Raw genomic sequence first — 23,667 nt, 5'->3', positions numbered from 1 at the left:
ACTCCTGAGTTTTCAGTCACCGTGTGGGTGAAGCAACTCTGAAGGCATTTTAGGTACACTATAGGGCTGAGTAGGTGAGTAAGTGTTGGTTGGGAACCGTGGTGCTCACTGTGGGAGGATATGGGATGGGCCAGGTCAAGGAAGAGGCCTAAGGTAGAGCTGGAAGATTGGAAGTGGAGAAATCTGCAAGAATTCATCATTTCTGTGAGACTCATGATTGCCAAAGTGTGTGTGTGTGTGGCACGCACGCACACACACACACACACACACACACCTTCCTAGTCCTTCCCACCAAAGAAGACCAGAAGCAAAGATACCCCCGTAGCCCTGAGCAACTAATGACCGGAACTGATACTGCTACTTTCCTACTAAAAGGCACCAGTCTCAGAGAAATCACTGATTTAAAGGTTGAGGCAAGGAAGATACAAGAAGATATTTGGAACATTCTTTTTTATACCAGAGAGTAAGGAAGTGCTTAGAAAAAAAAAGAAAAGTGCATGTCAAGAGGACCCGGAAGTGAGCTTGGAAAGGTTCTCTTTGGCAGCATCTGCGACGAGAGCGTCAGTATGATTAAGGACGGTAATGGATTATCAACCATTAAAATTAGGAATCAGGGAGTCCATGCTTATGATAAAGAAAGAAATAAGTAAATGAGGCAGATCATAACCTCATTGAGGAGGTTATGGGGCACTCATAAATGAGGCACCATAACAAAATATCACAGACTGCGTGGCTTAAACAACACAAATTTATTTCTCACAGTTTTGGAGGCTGGAAAAGCCCAAGATCAAGGTGCTGACATGGGAGGTTTCTGAGGCATCTTCTGGTGTGAAGGTGGCCTCTGGCCTGCTGTGTGCTCACGTGACCTCTTCTTTGCGTGCCATGGGGAGGGCGCCCTCTGGTGTCTCTTCTTATAAAGACACTAATTCTGTCACGGCAGGGTCCTACCGTTAGGACCTCTTTTAACCTTAATTACCTCCTTATAGACTCCATCTCCAAATACGGCCACATCCCCGATTAAGGCTTCAATATATGAATATTTTGGTTGGGGGCATAATTCAGTCCGTAACAGGCAGGCTCTAGCTAGCAGGTTAACGAGGGGTTCTGACTGATAAATGTGGAGTGATGATGGAGCTGGAAAAGTCATCTCTTTGTAACCAGCACAGTAAAGATGGATTCAGGCAAGAATCATTAACGGATGCTAAACTCGGGGTGAATTTTGATGAGGACCAGTATATTTGCTGGCTGTTAAAGTGTCTGCCTGGAGCCTGAGAAATGGCGAAGGGAAAACTAAGTGTCCAGGGGAGACACCAGACAGCACCGTGTGATCAAAATAGATGCTCCCACTGGAGGACAGGTGGACACCACATGCCAGACAACATCACTTATGTAATACTGCACCTGGGAATGCGCAACCTTGCCTTTATTACGAGGAGACATCAGACGAACCCAAGATGAAGATCAGTCTATTAAAAAGGGGGGTGTGGGGGCATTTATTATTTTAAAATATCAATGTCATGAAAGACAAAAAGCTGAGGAACTGTTCCAGGTTAAAGGAGAATAAAGTGAATAATAAATAAATGCAGTAAAGGATCCTGGGCTCCATCCTGCATTGGAGGGAAAAATTGCTATAAAGAATGTTATTGGGTCAGTCGATAAAATTGGAACATGGGTGTTAGCTTAGATACAAGCACTGTGTCACTGTTCATAGTTCTGGATTATAATTAAGGCTGCTGTGAACCTTTGTGTACGTCTTTGTATAGTCATCTGCTTTCATTTATCTCGGCGAAATACTGAGGAGCAGAATGGTTGGGACGTATAACAGGTGTGTTAACTTTTTAAGAAACTTGTGTCAGTGGTAGTTTCTGAGGTGGCTGACTTTCACTGTTCTTAGAATATATACATTGGTGTGTTTGGGGGGAAGGGGCATAATACAGATATGTGTATGTGTATACTTGTGTGTGTGTGTGTGTGTAGATATATAGAGAGAGAAATTGAGTGAGAATGATAAAACTAAAATGTATTAATACCATTTTGATTGCACTTGAACATTTCCATACTGTTTCTGTTCATTTCTGTGCCTCAGGTTGCCTGAAGTGGTAACAGGTTGTTAAATGAAGTTCTTTGCCTGGTTCGGTAGCCAGTTCCCTTGGATTGAACTGGAGGTCTGCCTGCTTTAGCCACATTTCCAGTTTTTACCAAATATGAAGTGTGTAATAGTTGTCAGGCTCAGTATGCTTCTTCAGCTTTAATATGATCTTGCAAATATGGAAACGGTTAATGTTACTAGGAAAAGAAACCCAGATGAGATGTTAAATCCTAGTTATTTTAACCTCAGAAATTGAGGGTTTATGGTTTAATTGATAATTTTACAATATGCAGGAAGAAGGGAAATACTTCTCATTTCTTCACGCATTTGCTAGAAGGGGCTTTGAGCTTTCAGGGAGCTTTTCACCAAGCAAAGGCTGCGATTTCCTTAGAGATCTTTGTCTCTCCATGACCGAATGGTGATTTACTAGGTGTCCACACCCTTCCTTGCTTTCCCCTGCAGAGGTATTTATTAGATGACTTCCTGAATACTGATTCCAAACTAGGAGCCTAGAATGTTTAACTTCTGTGTCAAAAATTGGGTAGTGTTCAAACACTTTCTGGCCACTTAGAAACTGTCACCATTATCAGAGCCCTTGACCTTTAGGCAGATATAAACCTGATCAGTCAACTTGGAGACTCTGAGCACCGCACTTGTAAGAGATATTTTTTCGTACATCAAATGTGTTTTCTTCTCTTTCAGCATCAGCTTTATTAGCTGGGTGTAAGATGCATAAGCACAGATGGAAAAGACGGCCCTTCCTGTACATCCCAAAGACAGGAAAAATGAAACTCCAGAGCAGCAGTGTTCTGGACGTTAATGTTGCTCTTGAGAAAAGAATCCACGATTAGTAATTGAGAGAAATGCTTGATGTATCGAGCTCTTAGAGATGCGTGGTGCTCGTGAATCACAGGCTTGAGAAACACTGAAATTTCCTTCACGCATAAAAAATATTTAATCCAAGGTCGGCCATGGAAAAGCTTTTTTCAAGGCACGCCGATTAATATCATGAGGGAAGCTAGGATTTGGTGTGTATGACCTGAGAAGCTCTAAATTAGAAGAAACAGTAGAAGGACTTTACAGGGCATTTGTAAGTGACAGAAGTTCTTAAAACATGGGAAAACTAGCCTTTCTTAACGTCAACCTTTGTCTCCACTTAAAATATTTATAGATTTTATTTTCCTAAGAAATCTTTTTTTCTCATCCTTACAGCAGCCATAGTTGCTGGCATTCTTCTGAGCAGCTCATGGATATTCTCAAGGCCCTTTGCAAGACACACGACAAAGAAGCATAGGGGCCAGAGGTATAAACAAATAGACACAAAAGAGCGTAGATTAGGGAAGCCTCATTTGAGAGCATAAGCACCGTGGTGCATCATAGTCTGGACGTTTCCTGGAAAGCTTGGCTGCTCACACATTCTCTTCCCTACCTGCTGGCTCCCTGCCTGACATGGACCTCATCTCTACTTCAAAAGTTCCTTTTTTAGCCATGAAGAAGTTTGTAAAATACCAAGTGCACCTGAAAAGGTGTGATGATTAGTTCACGCTCAGTGGTGAGCAGGACTGGTGGAAGTGAGCCAGGACACCTGCCGCCCTGCCCACCCACACGAGGCAGCCACGCCTGGCAGGGGCTTGGTAACACTGGAGAGGAGGCTCTTGTTTCTCAGTTCCTCTCCTGTTTCCAGGAATGCACAGTGTTCAATTTTTTTTTCTTTTTTAAAAAAATCTTTCTTCTGTAAATCTCTTGAATTTCATCTCTAAATGACTTCCATATTGTATTGCATAATATAACCAGTGGGCTGTAAGAACCATGAAATACTTACTCTGAAAATGCATTTGAATTAAGTGATTATCGCTTCTATTCCCTTGGGAACCTTAGCATCTCCAGGCTCCAGCACCTGCTAAGCTGTTACGATGCCAGTGAACCCGTGTTTCTGGGAGAGCGTTACGGCTACGGCCTGGGCACCGGCGGCTACAGCTACGTCACAGGAGGAGGAGGGTAACTATGAGCATGGCTTTCTGCAGATACTCACGACATTACACTTCCGCTTCCAGGATGCAGAGATGGGTCTGTAGCCATGGGATCTATACTGATACGCAGGTGTTCTGTCAGTGGGAGCTGCTACTATAATAGGAAAGTGAACATTAAACAGAACCCACAGTGAAGAATATTTTACTCCTTGAAGAGACAGTATACAAATGTATGTCAGGGAACTTGGTAGAAATGTCCCTTTAGTCGTGAGTGCTTCTAGGCAGCCAGTTAGTTTTGATAGTCTAAATGCAAAAAGTTTTGGATATTAATTTCAGAAAATAAGTCATTAGACTTTTTAATTACCCGGTGCTTATAAATCACATGTGGGAAAAGAGTGGTATAGACGTTTAGACTTAAGCAATTAAATGATATTTGTGTGGGATTTATAGGGTTTAAATAACAGTTAGAAGTCAGTGCTTTTAAATAAGCATCTGCCTGACCTCTTATGGGGAAAGGTTTTTGATTTGATTTATGTAAGTAAATCAGTTGAGCAGTCTGTTCTATTATCTCTATAGTCCTTGCTATTGGGGTATTTAGGAAGAGTTTTGTTATCCACTGTAGTAATTTAAATTTATTCAGCAGGTTTTTGTTGAATGTCCACTATGTGCTGAGCAACATTCTGGGCACTGGATTGTAGACTTCTGAAGGCTAGGACTTTATATTCTTACCTTGCGATCTCCTAGATTAGAACCATTCCTGCTGCAGGACTACTACTTACTGCGGGGTCGTGTTCCAGGAGTTCTGGTTTGCTCTGGCCCGTTCAGTGGTGACTGCAGCCTTGTTACTGAGGTGACCCTTTCCTAGTGATGACCAGGCCTGGGCAGGAGTACTGATCTTTGTTGATCCAGTGCTAAGGTTGATCCTCCATTAGCAATAGGAGACAGAGGTCCACAGAGGCCTTTGAGAAGACACTAAAGTGGAAAGCCAAGGCGTACTGAGCTCATTCTCGTTAAAAAAAGAAAAGGTTCCAGCTCTTTGCAGGCTTATGGTGATGCATTAGTTTCCTGGGTGAGGTGCCGGTGCCCGTTAAGCCAGAGCTTTCCCCTTTTGTAAAGGGCCCTCCCTGTTCTTTGTACTGGGGGTTGTACGTTTTGTAGCAGGAAGGTGTTAATCCTTTGAACCCGGAGACAGACGCGCCGCGGTCACACAGCTTCTCTGAAAGCACCTGGTCCTCTCGCTCCCCTGCTCGGGGGCCTGCGCTGCCTTCCTGTGGATTTGAGTGCAAACTCTTTCCTACTTCTGTCATCTGACTGGGAGATAATCGTTCAGATTTCAACCGGAGTCACGTTGATCTGGGTCAGGCCTCAATTTTAACCACCTCTTGTTGGCCTAATTCCCAGCGTCCTGGGTGCTCCTGAGGCCGTGGAGCTGGAGTCTCTAGCGGGTCTTCCCTTCCGCCTTCCCGCCCCCAGACCCACTTTACCCGCTTGCTGCTCCCCCGGGGAAGGGCTCCCCCGGGAAGGGCTCCTCCCTGGAAGCACCTAGGCTTCATGTCATCCATCTCTTCAACAGTTCCATAGGTTAATGTGATTTTTATTTTATTTGGATTTTTCTTTGCGTTACCAGGGGAGTGAAAGTCTTTCACATCCTTTTATAACCTCTCGTTGCCGTCAGAACGTAAGTCCACATTCCTCGCTGAGGCTGCCAGGCCTCTTGTGATCTTGGCAGATGCTGCTTTAGCTTCTTAGCCTCATTTATCTGCACCCTCATCTTAAAAGAATTTGTGCTGAACCTGTTTCAGTTCCTCAGAGGCACTATTTTTTTAACTCCTCCACTCAGATATGGCATCTGCTGGTCTGTACACAGCACTGTCCCTCACCCCAGCCTTCTGCCTGTCACCTGGCCAATCCTCCTTCATTTGGACTTGATAGCGCTATCAGTTACTTATTCCTGGAAGCCTTCGGCCTAGTCCAGCCCCTGAAATCTGGGTTTGATGCCTTTCTAATATACCTTCATAGCATATTATACAAACCATTATCATCTAATTGCCTGTTTACTTTTCTGCTTTCCACCCAGATTATGAATTATTTGAAGGCAGCACCTGAGTCTCCTTTCCCATTCCATTCCCCCTTCCTAGCATGAGGACTCATTTTTTACAGAATACAAGGGATAAATGAATAAATAGATGCATGAACACTGGTACTAATCTTTACATAACTAACATTGACCAGTGTAATACTCTGTTCTTGGTAGCACTTTACAAAGATGCAGAAACATTCTTCATGAGATTGTCTTATATCTACCATTGATAAAAACTGCAGACATAAGAGTTTCTCTGATATTACAAGAGACTTTTCTGGTCATCTAGCTTAAGAATCAGCTCTTTTTTTTATCAGCAAGTCAGGATCAACTAAGGGATGGTAAAACCAGTTAATGGATCATACCATCATTTAAAAATAATGAAAGCCCCACGTATCAGAGCTAACCCAGGAGCGTGGACTCCAGGGATTTATGCGTAGGTACTCTGTATTGTTTGGAAAATGAGACCTTTGTACTATTTGAATCCAAGTGTCCGTTCTCCGCTTTGTTGCTTACTTCTTGAAAGTTTGGGTATTTGGAGGATTAGTTCAATAAGTATTAGTTCAATAACTATTTTCTTTTTTGAAAATACTTCCTTACATACTTTTGGGTAGGAAGCTGTGGTCAGGATGAAGAGGCCCTGGCAGTGTTGCCCAAAGAGACGGCCGTGACCCGTGTTCATCTGCTAGGAGTCCAGGGGGGCAGGCCCGTTTCTGACGATGCAGTTTATCTTCTGTACGTGGTGTGTGTGTGTTTGTTGCTACGCTGCATGGCTGTTGTTGATTTGCGGGTATTCCCTTGGGCAAATCCCTGCCTCTCATTTCAGTTTTTCTTATTTTTAAAATTAGTATATTGTATATTAAAGGAAGTCATATTATTAGTCTTACAGCCTTTCAACATGTTTTTTATTAACATTCTTTTAATTTTTTTAAATTGATGTATAGTTGATTTACAGTGTTGTGCTAATTTCTGCTGTACAGCAAAGTGACTCAGCTATACACATAATATACATTCTTTTTTTATATTCTTTTCCATTATGGTTTATCCCAGGAGACTGGATATAGTTCCTGTGCTATACAGGAGGACCTTGTTGTTTAGCCATTCTAAATATAAGAGTTTGCATCTGCTAATCCCAAACTCCCAGTCCATCCCTCTCCTTCCCCCCGCCCCCTTGGCAAACACAAGTCTATTCTCTATGTCTGTGAGTCTGTTTCTGTTTTGTAGATAGGTTCATTTGTTCCATATTTTAGATTCCACATATAAGTGATATCATACGGTATTTGTCTTTCTTTTTCTGACTTCACTTAGTATGATAATCTCTAGTTGCATTCTTGTTTTTACAAATGGCATTATTTTGTGTTTTTTTTTATGGCGGAGTAGTATTCCATTGTATATATCTTCTTTATCCATTCATCTGTCGATGGACATTTTAGTTGTTTCCATGTCTTGGCTATTGTGAATAGTGCTGCTGTGAACATAGGGGTGCGTGTATCTTTTTGAATTATAGTTTTGTCTGGGTATATGCCCAGGAGTAGGACTGCTGGGTCATATGGTAACTCTATTTATAAGTTTCTGAGGAACCTCCATAACTGTTTTCATGGTGTGAATTTACATTCACACCAACAGTGTAAGAGGGTTCCCTTTTCTCCACACCCTCTCCAGCATGTTATTTGTAGACTTTTTAATGATGGCCATTCCGACCAGTGTGAGGTGGTACCTCATTGTAGTTTTGATTTGCATTTCTCTAATAATTAGTGACGTTGAGCATCTTCTCCTGTGCCTACTGGCCATCTATATGTCTTCTTTGGAGGAATGTCTATTAAGGTCTTCTGTCCATTTTTTCGATTGGGTTGTTTTTTTGTTGTTGAGTTGTGTGAGCTGTTTGTGTATTTTGGAGATTAAGCCCTTATCGGTTGCGTCATTTGCAGATATTTTCTCCCATTCTGTAGGTTGTCTTTTCATTTTTTTTTAAGGTTTCCTTTGTTGTGCAAAAGCTTGTAAGTTTGACTAGGTCTCATTTATTTATTTTTGCTTTTATTTCTATTGCCTTGGGAGACTGACCTAAGAAAACACTGGTGCGATTTATGTTAGAGAATATTTTGCCTATGTTTTCTTCTAGGAGTTTTACAGTGTCATGTCTTGTGTTTTAAGTCTTTAAGCCATTTTGAGGTTTGTTTTTTGTGTGTGTGCATGGTGTGAGGGTGTGTTCTAATAACTTCAGTGATTTACATGCAGCTGTCTAACTTTCCCAGCATCACTTGCTGAAGAGACTGGGAAAGACATTTTTTCATATGTTTTTCCCATTTTATATTCTTGTCTCTTTTGTTGAATATTAATTGACTGTAGGTGTGTGGGTTTATTTCTGGGCTCGCTATTCTGTTCCATTGATCCGTATGTCTGTTTTTGTACCAATACCACACTGTTTTGATTACTGTAGCTTTGTAGTATTGTCTGAAGCCTGGGAGAGTTATACCTCCTGGTTTGCTTTTTCCCCCTCAGGATTGCTTTGGCAATTCTGGTTTTTTCTTTTTCTTTTTGGTTTTATGTAAATTTTTGGATTATTTGTTCTAGTTCTGTGAAAAATGTCATGGGTAATTTGATAGGGATTACATTAAATCTGTTGATTGCTTTGAGTAGTATTGCCATTTTAACAATACTAATTCTTCCAATCCAAGAGCATGGGATATCTTTCCATTTCTTTGAATCCTCTTTAATTTCCTTTATTAATGTTTTATAATTCTCAGCATATAAGTCTTTCACCTTCTTGGTCAGGTTTATTCCCAGGTATTTTATTTTTTTGGTGTGATTTTAAAAGGTATTTTTTTTTTTTTACATTCCCTTCCTGATATTTCATTGTTAGTGTAAAGAAATGCAACCAATTTCTGAATGTTAATCTTGTATCCTGCTACTTTGCTGAATTCATTTATTAGATCTAGCTGTATTTGTGTGGAGTCCTTAGGGTTTTCTATATATGGTATGATGTCCTTTGCATATAGTGACAATTTTACCTCTTCCCTTCCAATTTGGATACCTTTTATTTCTTTTTCTTGTCTGATAGCTGTGGCTGGGACTTCCAATACTACGTTGAATAGAAGTGGTGAGAGTGGACATCCTTGTCTTGTTCCAGATTTTAGCAGGAAGGCTTTCAGCTTTTCACTGTTGAGTATTATATTGGCTGTGGGTTTGTCATAAATGGCTTTTATTATGTTGAGATATGTTCCCTTTATACACACTTTGCTAAGAGCTTTTATCATGAATGGATGTTGAATTCTGTCAAAAGCTTTTTCTGCATCTAGTGAGATGATCGTGTGGTTTTTTACTTTTCTTTTGTTTATGTGCTGTATTACACTGATTAATTTGCATATGTTGAACCATCCTTGTGAACTTGGGATGAATCCCACTTGGTCATGGTGTATGATCTTTTTTACGTGTTGTTGGATTCAGTTTGCTAACGTTTTGTTGAGAATTTTTGCATCTATATTCATCAGAGATACTGGCCTGTAATTTTCTTTTCTGGTGGTGTCTGTCTGCTTTTGGTATCAGGGTGATGGTGGCTTCATAGAATGTCTTTGGGAGTGTTCTCGCCTCTGCAATCTTTTGGAAGAGTTTGAGAAGGATCAGTATAAGTTATTTGCGTGTTTGGTAGAATTTGCCCGTGACGCTATCTTGTCCTGGACTTTTGGTTGTAGGGAGTTTTTTATTTTTTTTAATTACAGATTCTATTTCACTTCTAGTGATAGGTCTGTTCGAATTATCTGTTTCCTCTTGATTCAGTTTTGGTGGGCTGTGTGTTTCTAGAAACTTGTCCATTTCTTCTAGGTTGTCAAATTTTTGGCATATAATTGTTCACAGTATTCCCTTATGGTTATTTGTATTTCTGTGGTATCGGTTGAGATTTCTCCTTTTTCATTTCTTTTTATTTGGTTTCTGTCCCTTTTCTTCTTGGTGAGGCTGACCAGAGGTTTGTCAATTTTGTTTACCCTTTCAAAGAACCAGCTCTTGGTTTTATTGATCAACATCTTTTTAATATTTAAAAGTTGGCAGAACAGACATACTGTGCTGTATTTTGTAATTTTTCTTTTTGGGGGTGGGGGGGTGGGTAGAGCAGGAAAAAATGAAAGGCTTTCCTTTTCTTTTTTGTTCTACTGGATGCTGGCAGAAGAGAAGCATTTTTATTCAAATAGGGTTTGAGAGGACGAGATGCCCGCTGTGATTGGGACAATTAGTTACCTATGAAACTTTCCTTGACAGGGCATCAGGCAGACACTTTAAGGGAAATGTCTGTTTATGGTGAACACATGTCCCCTCACACAGGCTCTTTCCTGGGATTGGTCAGTAGAGCAGGAATTTGGCTCGGCACGTAGGTGTGAGGCCCTGAGTCACTGATGGACACTAGATTTTTAAGAGAGAGGCATTTTACGGTGAGTTTTCACCCTTGCAGTTTTCCCTGTTGTATAGGTCATAAGCACTTTTTTTTTTCTTCTTGTACGGTCATATTTCCTTGTATCACCTTAAATAAACAAAGAGCTTCTTTTTCCTCCTGTTTGGTCATATTCCATCCCGTCTTCTGACATCTCAGCACGGGCAGGGAGTGACTTCCGTGTCACTGCATCACCAGCCGTGGTCGCTGGTGTTGGTTATATGGCACTGAACTGTGAGCCCAGCTGAGCAGGCATCGACATGCTTGCGTCAGGGATCGTGCTCACGCGCTCTGTCCTCTTTCCTTCCCGACTAGACTGATTCATAGAACTCTCCCTCCCTGGGGAAGAGCTTTGCAGAGGCAGCTTTGTTCTCACTTGTTGGATCATTAGACTTTTACTAAGGGCTTACTGTACGTGAGACCCTGTATTTGGCTATGGGAATAGATGGATAAATTCTAGATAGTTTTGCCGTCAGGAAAGTTGTTGCTTATTGGGAATGAACTTGTGAACCATATCAGCCCTATGAGCTATTGGGTTATTCATGATATGAGAAGATCCATTACTACTCTAGGACCAGAAGGGAAAGCAGAAACCAATCTATATGTTTTAAAAGAGGAGAATTTATTGCAGGAACTTGGTACAAATGTATTGGAGAGGGCCAGAGGAATAAGAGGGAACAGGTGGCTTTACCCAGAGCTCAGTAACTACAGGAAGCACTGTTGCCTCTGAGGCTGAAGGAGCAAAGGGTGCTGGTTTCTGGGGCCTATTGGTGTGGGTTGCTGTGGCCGCTGCTACTGTCGGGTTAACAGCACTGCATCTGGGGCAGACCTGGGATGGGCTCCAGGTCGCTGCTGCTTTGGGACCATCACCGACGCTCTGCCGTCCCATGCCGGCTGTGCTAGAGCCTGTTGCTACCCATGCCCCATCACCTGCCTCTGCCACAGAGACCACCAGAGCCAGAAGCAGATGGCCTCCCCCAGTATTGGGCCCTTTGTCGTCAGGATGAAGCCAGGACCCATCTGGCCAGGGAGTCTGGAAAATATTGTAGAGTTTCTAGCGTCCTGCAATGCTGAGGAGAGCACAGAAAGGTGGGGATGGCTGTGAGTTCCACCAGAAAGTACCCAACGTATCTGGTCAAGCAGCGTCTTAGCACTCTTTGAGGCAAATCAATCTCTGTCTCCCTCCCTCTCTCTTTTTTCCCCTCTTTCTCGAAATTACCTAAAGGAAGCTTCTGTGGACTGGAATCACTCGGACCATGCGTGGTTTTTTTCAATTAGATTTGCCCTCGTTGTCAGTCTTCACCTGTATAACTGAGGTACCTAGTATTTCTGGGCCCATCTACCTGCTGGGAATGTTGGCGGATTTTGTTACTGAACTCATCGAGAGTGTGTAAACTTAAGAACTATTCTGATTTTCCAGTGACATACTGGAAAAAGAACACTGCCAAGTGTTAGTGTATAGGATATATATAAAGAAATAAAATTGCCTATTAGATAAGGCAAACATATTTAAAAGTGCTTTTCCTTTCATAGAAACACAGAAACATTTCCCTCAGAATAACAAATATAAAACATTGCTGATGTCAACATCTTCATCAGAAATGTGGCTCTGAACTCTTGTCTCCTTATTGAGATTACCGGTTGTGAGGAGCTAACCGCCTTCCCTGTCTGCTCTGGCTTCCCCCAGGATGGTCTTCAGCAGAGAGGCAATCAGGAGACTTCTCGCCAGCAAGTGTCGCTGCTACAGCAATGACGCTCCAGATGATATGGTCCTGGGGATGTGCTTTAGTGGGTTAGGAGTCCCTGTGACACACAGCCCTCTCTTCCATCAGGTGAGAAAAATGTTTTTATTCCTACCTCAGAGGGAGAGAGGGGGGTTTTCGTCTCACTTGAAGGTACTACTACTTTCCCCTCACCTGTTCTTCTGGAAGCAGTCTTAAGAACTGTGTGGACAGGCTCCAGGGGGAAGTCCTTAACAGACCTCTTCGTGCAGAGGGTTGATGCTGTACCAGGTACAGCATGAAGATGGAACGCAGAAACATCTAAAAAATGAAATGGTGTTTGGCCAGCATCCTTGCATGTAGGCTCAGGTAAAAGCTGTTTTTTTTTTTTTTTTCTTTGAGTTAAAAAAAAATTGGTGGTATTTAAAAATTATCAGGTGCTATTTAAAAATATACAGGACTGACCTAACGTTGTCCTGCTAGCCACCAAGTGTTTGCAGTTCTACACTGTCCTCAGTCCTTACACTGTCTGTTGGGCTTTCTCCCCTTTGGTTGCTATTAAACTGACAGGCTAAACTTAATTAAATTTCAGTATAATATCTCAATAAGCATATACTCTGGGGGTTATAGAAGAGATGATGTTTACCAGAGGTGGTTGGTGCTAATAGTTTCACCATCCTGCAGTGTGGGGTAAGAAGGGAATCCTTTTGCAACCTTTTTAGTGTTTCTTTTTTGAAGAATTGGGTTAGTGAGTATTCTGATCAGTGACTATTCTGATGCTGTAAGAATAATAGCAGATAGATGCATCTGCACTAAATAACCAGAGCCCACATTCGCTTCATGCTCTCCTTTAAGAAATCAAAGCTTTTTGAAATTCGAATGCATAGGTATTTTAAGTGCTCTCGCTTACACTGAAAATATAGTCTTCATGCTTTACTTAGTAACCAGTAGCAAGCGCTATTATAGCCCTATAGAGAATTGGGCGTGACAGAAATAGCACTATAGGAGATCACTTGAACGAGGCAAAGAAAGTGCTTGCATTACCAAGAAAGGCAGAATCCATTTCTGCATTCTTGAGGACTGCAAGGAAAGATAAAGATAGACCTTTATAATAAGAAATGTATGAGAAACCTCCCTCCTGGTACTAGTCAGAAGGTACTTTGCCATGTTTTAAAACCTTGAGCCTATGTGTGGTATTACAGGACTTAGAAAAGCAAGTTGTTCTCTCTTACCCTCTCTCTCTCACTCTATCTCAATGTTTCACTCACAGAAAGGAAGGGTAATTAAAACTGTTGGTGTATAAGGGAAATAATTCATCACTGTTACTATCATAATTTTATTATTTATTTATTTCTGGCTGAGTTGGGTCTTCGTTGCTGCATGCAGGCTTTCTGTGGTTGCGGCGAGCGGGGGCTACTCTTCATTGCAGTGCACGGGCTTCTCATCGCGGTGGCTTTTCTCGTTGAGGAGCACGGGCTCTAGGCCCGTGGGCTTCAGCAGTTGTGGTGCATGGGCTTAGTTGCTCCGCGGCATGTGGGATCTTTCCGGGCCAGGGCTCCAACCCGTGTCCCCTGTGTTGGCAGGTGGATTCTTAACCACTGCACCACCAGGGAAGACCCGGTCTTAGGTTTTCATAGCAGCCTTTTTCACTTAGGGAAGACTACGTTACTAAATGAAATGATAAGGATTATTTTCCTTCTTTCTTTTCTCCTTATGTAAAAGTCCTTTGAAGATAATTTAAAACATTTTTTTAAATTGTTGTTTCCCATACTTTAGAACTCTTGATTTCTCTAATTCACATAGTAAATTTTAAAACCTTTCCAAAGTCATAAAGTATGCTCAAAATGTATCCTCCCCAACAGACACTGCTTTATCTTCTAATTCTTAAGCCTCTTTTAAGAGAGTTTGCTCTGATTTGGACATTACTTTCCATTTGTAATGTTTGAACACTGGTCCAAACAGTGTATTTGTTCAAATTGAGAAAGAGATAAAATCTAGGATTCCTGGTAAGTTAGAGCAGGCATTTGGAAACAAGCTCAGATACAAAGTTGCCTGGGCCACATTTCTTCTCCTTTTAGTCAGGGAAGGTTATCGTGAGATCACAGGTTCAGAAGGAAGCCTCAAGGAGGGTCTAGTGTATCCCTCTGTCAAAAACAAAGTATCTAGAGCATGTGGTTTTCTGCTCTTCCAAAATTATATGCTACTAATGGGTACGGCAGTGTGCAGCGGTCAGTGAATCCTCTGCACAATTGTCACAGTAACTGTTTCAGGATCTGGAAGTCAACCAAAAAGCACTGAGAAGCATTAATTCCTGAAAAACTACTGTAGTTCTGGGTAAGAGCAACAGAGTCTGAGGCCTTTCTGCCTGAAACCCCCCCACCCTACCCACCTTCCATCCAAGCTTGGTTGGAGAGAGCAGCAGTAGTTTCAGTGGTATGGGCCTGGCTGGAAAAAAAACAACAGGTTTGCTGTCAGAGGGGGTGGACTTGATTTGTGGGAGATATGAAAACCCACAGGTATGTCAGCTAAAATAGTCAAATTTGGGTAGGAAACAAACAAGAAAAACCTGCATCTTCACTGGCCTGAGGTTGCAGTCTCAGTTATGGTGAAGGGATTATTGGTCAGAAGTTTAATACCTAATACCCTGGAAATAAGAAAGCATAGTAGGGCTAGAGAAGTTGGCCACAATTCTGTGGCCTACTGGGAAAAACTACGTGCATGCACATGGGACAGTGGATGAAAGTAATTAACAAGCTAAGGCATGTTTGAAAGCCCACTGCAGCTTTGAACGTCCTTTCCAATCCACACACGGATTGAAGCTTTACGGGCCTGAGACGTTTGAGCACAATCTCTGCCTATATTACAAACTAACCACTGAGCTATTCAGGCACAGGACTGACTTCCAGAAAGTCATCCTAAAGAATAAAAATAAGAACTAAAACTTGAGAAACTAGCCGCCACACACTCTACGGAGAAAGATTCCACAGTGTAAGTTCAGGCAAATTAGTTTTTAAAAAGGAGTAGTAAACAGATTTGTGAGTTGCTATAATACATTATTTAAAAATAACCAGTTTCCAATCAATTATAGTGAAACATGCAAAGAAACATTGAACTCAGGGAAAAAAATGTAGTCAACAGAAATGGACTCTGATCAACAGCAACAGATTCTGAATGGGACCAGATGTTGGGTTTGACAGACAAAGACTTCAAAGCAGCTAATAAAAAAAAAAACTATATTCACAGAATTAAAGGAAACTGTAGTCAAAGGAAAATATGACTACGTTAACTCAACAAATGGCAAGTCTTAATAGAACAATAGAAACTATGATAAAGAACCAAATGAAAATTCTATAGTTGTAAAACCCAATAAAAGAAATGAGAAATTATCTAAATGGACATAACAGTAGATTTGAGATGGCAAAAGAAACAATCAGTAAATTTGAAGGCCAATCAATAGAAATTACCTAATCCAAAGAACAGAAAAAAGACTGAAAAATCAAAGACAAGTGGTAACAAAGTATACTAACATACATTTAATGGGGGTCCTTTTTAAAAAGAGAAGGGAGAAAGAAAGGGACAAAACCAATTTTTTTGAAGAAATACATTTTCTCAAAAATGTAATGAGAAACAATCTATTGGTCTGAGAAACTCAACAAGGCCCAAGTAGGATAATCAGGAAAAGAATCACACATGAACATGTTATAGTCAAATCACTGAAAAACAATGACAAAGGGAAAATCTTAAAAGCAACAAAAAACCTAATGAAAATGGAAATTAAAATGTTACTGGCTGATTTCTCATTAGAAATAAGAGGCCTGAAGGCAGAAAGAAAAAAAGAAAGTTAACCAGAAATTCTATATCCAGTAAAACTATCCTTCCCAAATGGAAATGGAATAAAGACTTTCCCAGATAAACAAAAAGTGAGAGAATTCTTTGCTAACAGACCTTCCCTTAAAAAAACTAAAGAAAATTCTCTGGGCTGAAAGAAAATGGCACCATGTGGTACCTGGAATATATAGGAAGGAATTAAGTACACTGGAAAGACTATGTATATACATGTTTGTGTGTATATATACAGATATGTGTGTATATGAGAGGAAAAAAATGTGTGTATGAAGATAAAACATATGGATGTGTATATATACATACAGATATTTTTCTCAATTTCACAAGATTGTTTAAAACAATATAACTATATTGTTGACTTTATAACATAGATAAATGCAATATATATGATGAAAATAGAACAAAGGCAGGGGAAAGAAGTGGAGCTTTATTGGGCAAGGTTAATTTTGTTGGAGTTAAGTCAGTATTAACCCGGTAAGTTAAAGATACATGTTATCCCTAGAGAAACCTTTAAGAAAGTAACTTTTTTGATGTTTTAGCTATATTTTTAAAGACTTAAATGTACACTGAAAGATTTTAATTAAAAAGGGCAATAAAGGAGGAACAGATGGACAAAAAAAAGTATAAAAAAATGGCATATACACTACAGAAAAACTGTAGAGGTTGCTCAAAAAATTAAATATAGGACTATATGCTGCAGCAATACCACATCCTGGTGTATAGCAAAAGGAAATAAAAACAAGGTATCAAAAAAACAAAAACAATGGCATATAACATGGCAAATGGCTAATGAAAATACGGCTATATCAAGTATTACATTAAATACGAATGGACTAAATACCCCAGTCAAAGGGCAGAGACTGTCAGACTGGATAAAAAGCATGATTTGTCTATATGTTGTGTAGAAGAGTCAAGTATACTTTAGATTTGTAGACACAAACAGGTTGAATATAAAAGGAAAAGATATACCATGCAAACAGTTGATCACAGAGAGGAGTGTAAATTGGTGCAGCCACTATGGAGGACAATATGGAGGTTCCTTAAAAAACTAAATATAGAGTTACCATATGATCCTGCAATCCCACTCCTGGGCATATATCCAGAGAAAACCATGATTTGAAAAGGTATATGCACCCAAACGTTCGCGGCAGCACTGTTTACAATAGCCAAGACAGGGAAGCAAACTAAATGTCCATCAACAGAGGAATGGATAAAGAAGATGTGATATGTATACACAATGGAATATTACTCAGCCACAGAAAAGAATGAAATAATGCCATTTGCAGCAACATGGATGGACTTAGAGGTTATCATATTAAGTAAGTCCAATAAAGACAAAAATCATATGACACTACTTGTATGTGGAATCTAAAAAAAAATGATATAAATGAACTTATTTCCAAAACAGAAATAGACTCTCAGACATAGTTACCAAAAGAGATAGTGGGGTTTGGGGGATAAATTAGGAGTTTGGTGTTTATCTATTTTATATGTAGTAGAATGTATATGTAAACAACAAGGACCTACTGTATGTAGCTCAGGGAACTATATTCAATATCTTGTAATCTATAATGGAAAAAAAATATATGTATATGTTACATATATATATTTTATATATATATTCAGATTTTATATATATAAAATCTGAATCACTTGGCTGTACACCTGAAACTAACACAACATTGTAAATTAACTATGCCTCAATTTAAAAATTTAAATAAAAAAGATATACCGTGCAAACAGTTGATCACAGAGAGCTTGAGTGGCTATAGTAATATTAAAAACAATAGATTTTAAGAACAGAAATATTACTAGACAGGAAGTGGGCCATTTCATGACAAAGGTCAATACATCAAGAGAATAAAACAATTAATTATAAATGTATATATACAGCTAACAACAGATCTTCAAATTACATGAAACATAAAGGGACAGAATTGAGAAATAGACAAGTATTAACTACGTGACCTGTCACATATAAAGTATTTCACTGACAACAACAGAATGAACATTCTTTTCAAATGTATATAGAACATTCTCCAGGATAGGCCATATGCTAAGTCATAAAACAAGACTCACCTCCCAGAACAATGGAATGAAATTAGAAATCGAGAAAAAAAATTGGGGAAATTCACCCAATATTTGGAAATTAAACAACACACTTTAAAATAACCCATGGGTCAAAAAATAAACCATAAGGAAAATTAGAAAACACCTTCAATGGAATGAAAATGAAAACACAACATATCAAAAACTTTGAGTGCAGCTATATAGTGGTTAGAAGGAAATTTACAGTTTTAAACATGTTAGAAAGGAATAAAGGTATTAAATCAATAATCTATCAAATCTGAACTAAGTGGAATAAAAGAAATGCTAAAGATCAGAGCACAAATCAATGAAATAGAAAACAAAAACAGAAAATCAATTAAGCCAACAATTAACTCTAATTTGGTAAACCTTTAGCTAGCTTGACCAAGAGAAAGAGAGAGAAGACAAAAATTGCCAAAATCAGAAATGAAGGAGGGGCATCATTATATACCCTACCACAATTATGCCAACAAATTAGACAATTTAAATGAAATGGACATAGACGTTTCTCCAAAATAGACATACAGATTGCCAACAAACACATGAAAAGAGGCTCAACATCACTAATCATTAGAGAAATGCAAATCAAAACCACAGTGAGGTATCGCCTCACACCCGTCAGAATGGCCATCATCAAAAAATTTATAAACAATAAATGCTGGAGAGTGTGTGGAGAAAAGGGAACCCTCTTGCACTGTTGGTGGGAATGTAAATAGATACAGCCACTATTGAGGACAGTATGGAGGTTCCTTAAAAAACTGAAAATAGAACTACCATATGACCCAGCAATCCCACTACTGGGCATATACCCTGAGAAAACCATAATTCAAAAAGAGACGTGTACCACAATGTTCACTGCAGCACTATTTACAATAGCCAGGATGTGGAAACAACCTAAATGTCCATCAACAGACGAATGGATAAAGAAGATGTGGCACATATATACAATGGAATATTACTCAGCCATAAAAAGAAACGAAATTGAGTTATTTGTAGTGAGGTGGATGGACCTAGAGTCTGTCATACAGAGTGAAGTAAGTCAGAAAGAGAAAACAAATACCGTATGCTAATGCACATATATGGAATCTAAGAAAACGGTACTGATGAACCTAGCAGCAGGGCAGGAATAAAGACGCAGATGTAGAGAATGGACTTGAGGACACAGGAGGGTAAGGGGAAGCTGGGACGAAGTGAGAGAGTAGCATTGACATATACACACTACCAAATGTAAAGTGCATGGCTAGTAGGAAGCAGCCGCATAGCACAGGGAGATCAGCTCCGTGCTTTGTGTCCACCTAGAGGGGTGGGATAGGGATGGTGGGAGGGAGGCTCCAAAGGGAGGGGGTATGGGGATATATGTATACATATAGCTGATTCACTTTGTTATACAGCAGAAACTAACACAGCATTGTAAAGCAATTATACTCCAAGAAAGCTACTAAAAAATTTTTTTAATGATGAAAAATAAAAAAATAAATGAAATGGAGAAATTTCTAGATTACACTTTTTAAGCAAGGCTATTTCTCAAGAAGAAATAGAAAATGTATTTAAACTTATATACATTGATGAAGTTGAATTAGAGAAGCAAGAATGCTTCCTAACTCAGTTTATGAGGCCAACATTAACCTAAAATGTCAGAGATGTACATTGTATCCCTAGAGCAAGCACTAAGAAAATCACTAAAAAAAAAAAAAAAAAAAAAAATTTTTTTAAAAAAAAAAAAAAAAAAAAAAAAAAACTAAAAAGTTAACGAATTAAAATGGTACATTACAGAAGTAAAGGACAGGCCAGTGTTACTCTTGAACATAGATGCAAAAGTCCATAATAAAATATTAGCAAACTGAGTCCAGCAATATATTAAAATTGTTGCTTGTTTTTCACACTTAAAAATGAACTGTTGGAGATACAAATAGATGTAACACAGGAAAAAATAAATCCATAATATTTTTGCCTTTATTAATGCAGATTCCAGAAGTGATTAATTGCCTCTCAGGAGTCACCTCTGCAAGTGACGAGCTGGATTATTAAGCATTAGAATGTGCTAATCACTTCTGATAAATGAGGTCATGGAAAAGAACAAGACAAAACTAGAAGAGTAAAATGCATACAAAGAGGCATCTGTGATGCTGAGAAGTCTATAATCAACCTCTGTGCCCAAAATGCCAAAAGGAAATCCCAGACAGGCAGGGTCAGTGTGAGGAACGAGGACTTGGGAGCAGAGGCAGAGCAGGGTGGGAAGCTGTACACACGGAAAGAGCGCTGGCTTAAACTGCATGAGAGGGACAGAAATTGGGCAAAATGTAAACCTTCTTATCTGTAAAGATCACAGCACACTGAACAGTGTAACATGGAGATTGTATTTTAGACACACTTTTTTTTTTTTTTTACAGCTGTACCTGAGGTATGATTTACATACCATACACAATTCACACACAGTAATGGTGTGAATGGTTACGTTGAAAAATTTTAGCAAATTTCCAGAGCTAGGCAACCACAAACCCGGTTTTAAAACACTAGGATCATGCCCCCCAAATTCCCTTGTGTGAATCTGCACTCATTCCCCACCCCCATTCGCAGACCCAGAACACCACTGATTTGCTTTGTCTCCAAAGTGTTTCCTTTTCTAGGCTTTCCCTACTCTGAAAGACATATGCCTAATTCCAAGTTAGAGCAGCGGACAGGCAGTGGGAACGCCCAAAATTCCTTGCCCCACCTCGCCACACAACCACGTATGGCCAAAGTTTCTTTAGACCTGGGAAATAAGTTTTTCTGCCTCTTTGCAGAAGTCATAATAGTAACTTAAATGACTTACCAAGGAAAACTTTTCACACTTATTACCACGGTTGAGGAATATCCCAGAGGCATGACTGTGGAACCTAGAAGCAAAAAGCGATGCATTGGGGATACAAAAGTAATTGGAGATGCAGAAACAAAGAGCCTACACTTAGAGGGAAGATTTTAGTGGAAAAGATTTTCCTTCTTGCTTTTAGATTCCCATAACCAACATCAGATATTGAAGGAGAGCAATCGTTTCATGCATTTAAGTGCTATTCTGAAGCACAATTGTTTTCGATGAGTGAGAGAGCAGGATTCTCTGTTCTTCCTGCAGGCTCGGCCTGTGGATTACCCTAAGGACTACCTATCTCACCAAGTTCCCATATCGTTCCACAAGCACTGGAACATCGATCCCGTGAAGGTCTATTTCACATGGTTGGCACCCAGTGAGGAAGACAGAGCCAGGCAGGAGACACGAAAAGGCTTTAAAGAAGAGTTATAAAGCATGGTGGCCTGTGGGCACAGGCAGGACACAGAAGCAGAGACTGGCATTGTCCTGCTGTGCTGGATCACGCTGCTTACATGCGACATGCAGCATCGGAAGCTTCCTGACTTTAGGTGGACGTTATTATACGGTAATTTTTGAGTTGAGGGTGGGGAAGGAGTCATAGGGAAAACAGATTTTTGTTTTCTGGGGAAGATCACCTGCTTTAGCATTATGCAGTTATTGCGATACACAATGATTACGGTGTATCTTTCAAGCTGTGAAACAGCTTTATTTCTGTCATAGAAAAATAAATGGTACCAGAATTTTCCTTCCTGTCCTGTCTCTTCATTATAATGAAAGTTTCAGTTGGGCATGAGTCTGGAGAGACGTGATTGTGTTATTATATACATAAAAGAAAGAAGAGGGAAGGTCTCTTGATCTGGATATTACAGTGGGGTGAACTTTTTAACCGTATTATTTTTTTTGCGGTACGCGGGCCTCTCACTGTTGTGGCCTCTCCCGCTGCGGAGCACAGGCTCCGGACGCGCAGGCTCAGCGGCCATGGCTCACGGGCCCAGCCGCTCCGCGGCATGTAGGATCTTCCCGGACCGGGGCACGAACCCGCGTCCCCTGCATCGGCGGGTGGACTCTCAACCACTGCACCACCAGGGAAGCCCTTAACCGTATTATTGATGATCGAAATTACTTCCTGATAACTCAGTAGGAAGACTGCTGTGTTAAGGATCATTCATAAAACGTCATAAAAGTCTAGTGATGAAAAATCCCCTGTAGTCTATAATCCGGGTTGTTATGTTTTATCTGGTTTTCTGTTTGTACCTCATAAAAAGAGAATAATAAGCCTTCTGCGAGAGCTTTCTCCTTCTTTAGAGGTTCATCTGTGTTCTATTTCTCCCTGAAGCCCTATCTTTATGACCTACTTGTATCACAAAAGTGTAGTGGCTGCTGCCAGAAGATAATGTTCTCAATATTTAAAAAAAAAAAAAAAGTTGTCATATTTTATTCAAGTCACTGAGCTCAGAGTCTCAGGAAGTGAATTAAATTAATTGTACCTGGTGTTTTACTCTTATTTTTATTTGTATGTTATATAATGACTCTCTCCAGACTCAGAAGAGACCCCCAGTGTAAGGGAGGACCGCATGGTGATTTGGCAACTTCCCAGGTTTCTTAAATAATGAAATTTGCAGACAGTATTTTGAAACAGCTCTAATTTCCAAATCATACCTTTAATATACAGTAACTTAATACATTATTAATTTTAAAGCATATTCTGTATTTAACATTTTAACTATATAATTCAGTTTTCTAGAGGTATTTGCATAAAATTTGATATGTCTTAAACTAGTTTTGGTATAGTAAAATACTTTCCTCTTTTTTTAAATAAAAATTGTTATTAATTTTGCCTGTAACGTTTTTATAGCCAAGCACAGGGTTTTAAAGCCATGCCACCAAAAGTATCCATGCGTGTGTTTTTTAACAATACATTTTTCTTGCAGCTTATATGTAACTGATTTCCAAAATGATGCAATAGTATTTACCATTTTTCCAAACTAGCAAATACCAGGACTGTTGTGTTTTCAGTGATAACTGAATACACTGGATTCATTGCTGTGAGGGTGGATTTTGTGGTCCGTCCAAGGAACGGATCCGGGATGATCAGCCGGATAAGAAGCACCCGCAGGACGTGTAGATCTGGCCAAGCTATTGCTGGTGACGTCAGTACTGCTGTCATAGCTGGGATTACTGTCACTGGTAGTCACCTTCATGTCATCTGTAATCATGCTCCTGGTGGGCCTGGCTGCCTAACCCAGTGGAGAAGAGCCTCCAGTTCCCACTCTTGCCTAACACTGTCACACTCAGAAAAAAGTGTACTCATCTGATAGGACTGTACTGGCATCCGGACAGGAAGATCCACGTCATCACGCTTTCCCTGTGTTACGATGATCAGTGCCTTCTACTGATACCGGAGCACCTTCTCTGGTACTTTGAGGTGTTAGTTATGTTTACTTTTTGGAAGGATGTAAGCCTAACCACAAGTAAAAGACCTTTGCCTAAATTTCTGATTTCTCAGATGTATTTATTAGTCCAAGTGGAGTGGGAGTTGGGAGGGCTGTGAGGAAGAGGAATGAATGAAATCAGAGAAAAAAGTTGGCAGCTCAGTAAACACAGTTTT

At 39.9% G+C, this 23,667-nt stretch overlaps 1 protein-coding gene across 1 annotated transcript in view; it reads left to right on the top strand.

Moving 5' to 3' along the window:
- Positions 1–21,804, top strand: part of B3GLCT (beta 3-glucosyltransferase) — a 90,534-nt gene extending 68,730 nt beyond the window's left edge. The window contains exons 13-15 of the mRNA XM_024755648.1: positions 3,968–4,087; positions 12,247–12,391; positions 21,324–21,804. Of these exons, the coding sequence (XP_024611416.1) occupies positions 3,968–4,087; positions 12,247–12,391; positions 21,324–21,491 (433 nt within the window). The 3' untranslated portion in view covers positions 21,492–21,804. The remainder of the gene's footprint in view (positions 1–3,967; positions 4,088–12,246; positions 12,392–21,323) is intronic.
- Positions 21,805–23,667: the final 1,863 nt, after the last annotated feature.

This window comes from Neophocaena asiaeorientalis, unplaced genomic scaffold (genome assembly GCF_003031525.2).
Source record: "Neophocaena asiaeorientalis asiaeorientalis breed wild unplaced genomic scaffold, Neophocaena_asiaeorientalis_V1.1 scaffold59, whole genome shotgun sequence".
NCBI classification, from domain to species: Eukaryota; Metazoa; Chordata; class Mammalia; order Artiodactyla; family Phocoenidae; genus Neophocaena; species Neophocaena asiaeorientalis.
Note: the sequence above shows the minus strand (reverse complement) of the source record. Positions and strands in the feature narration are given on the sequence as shown.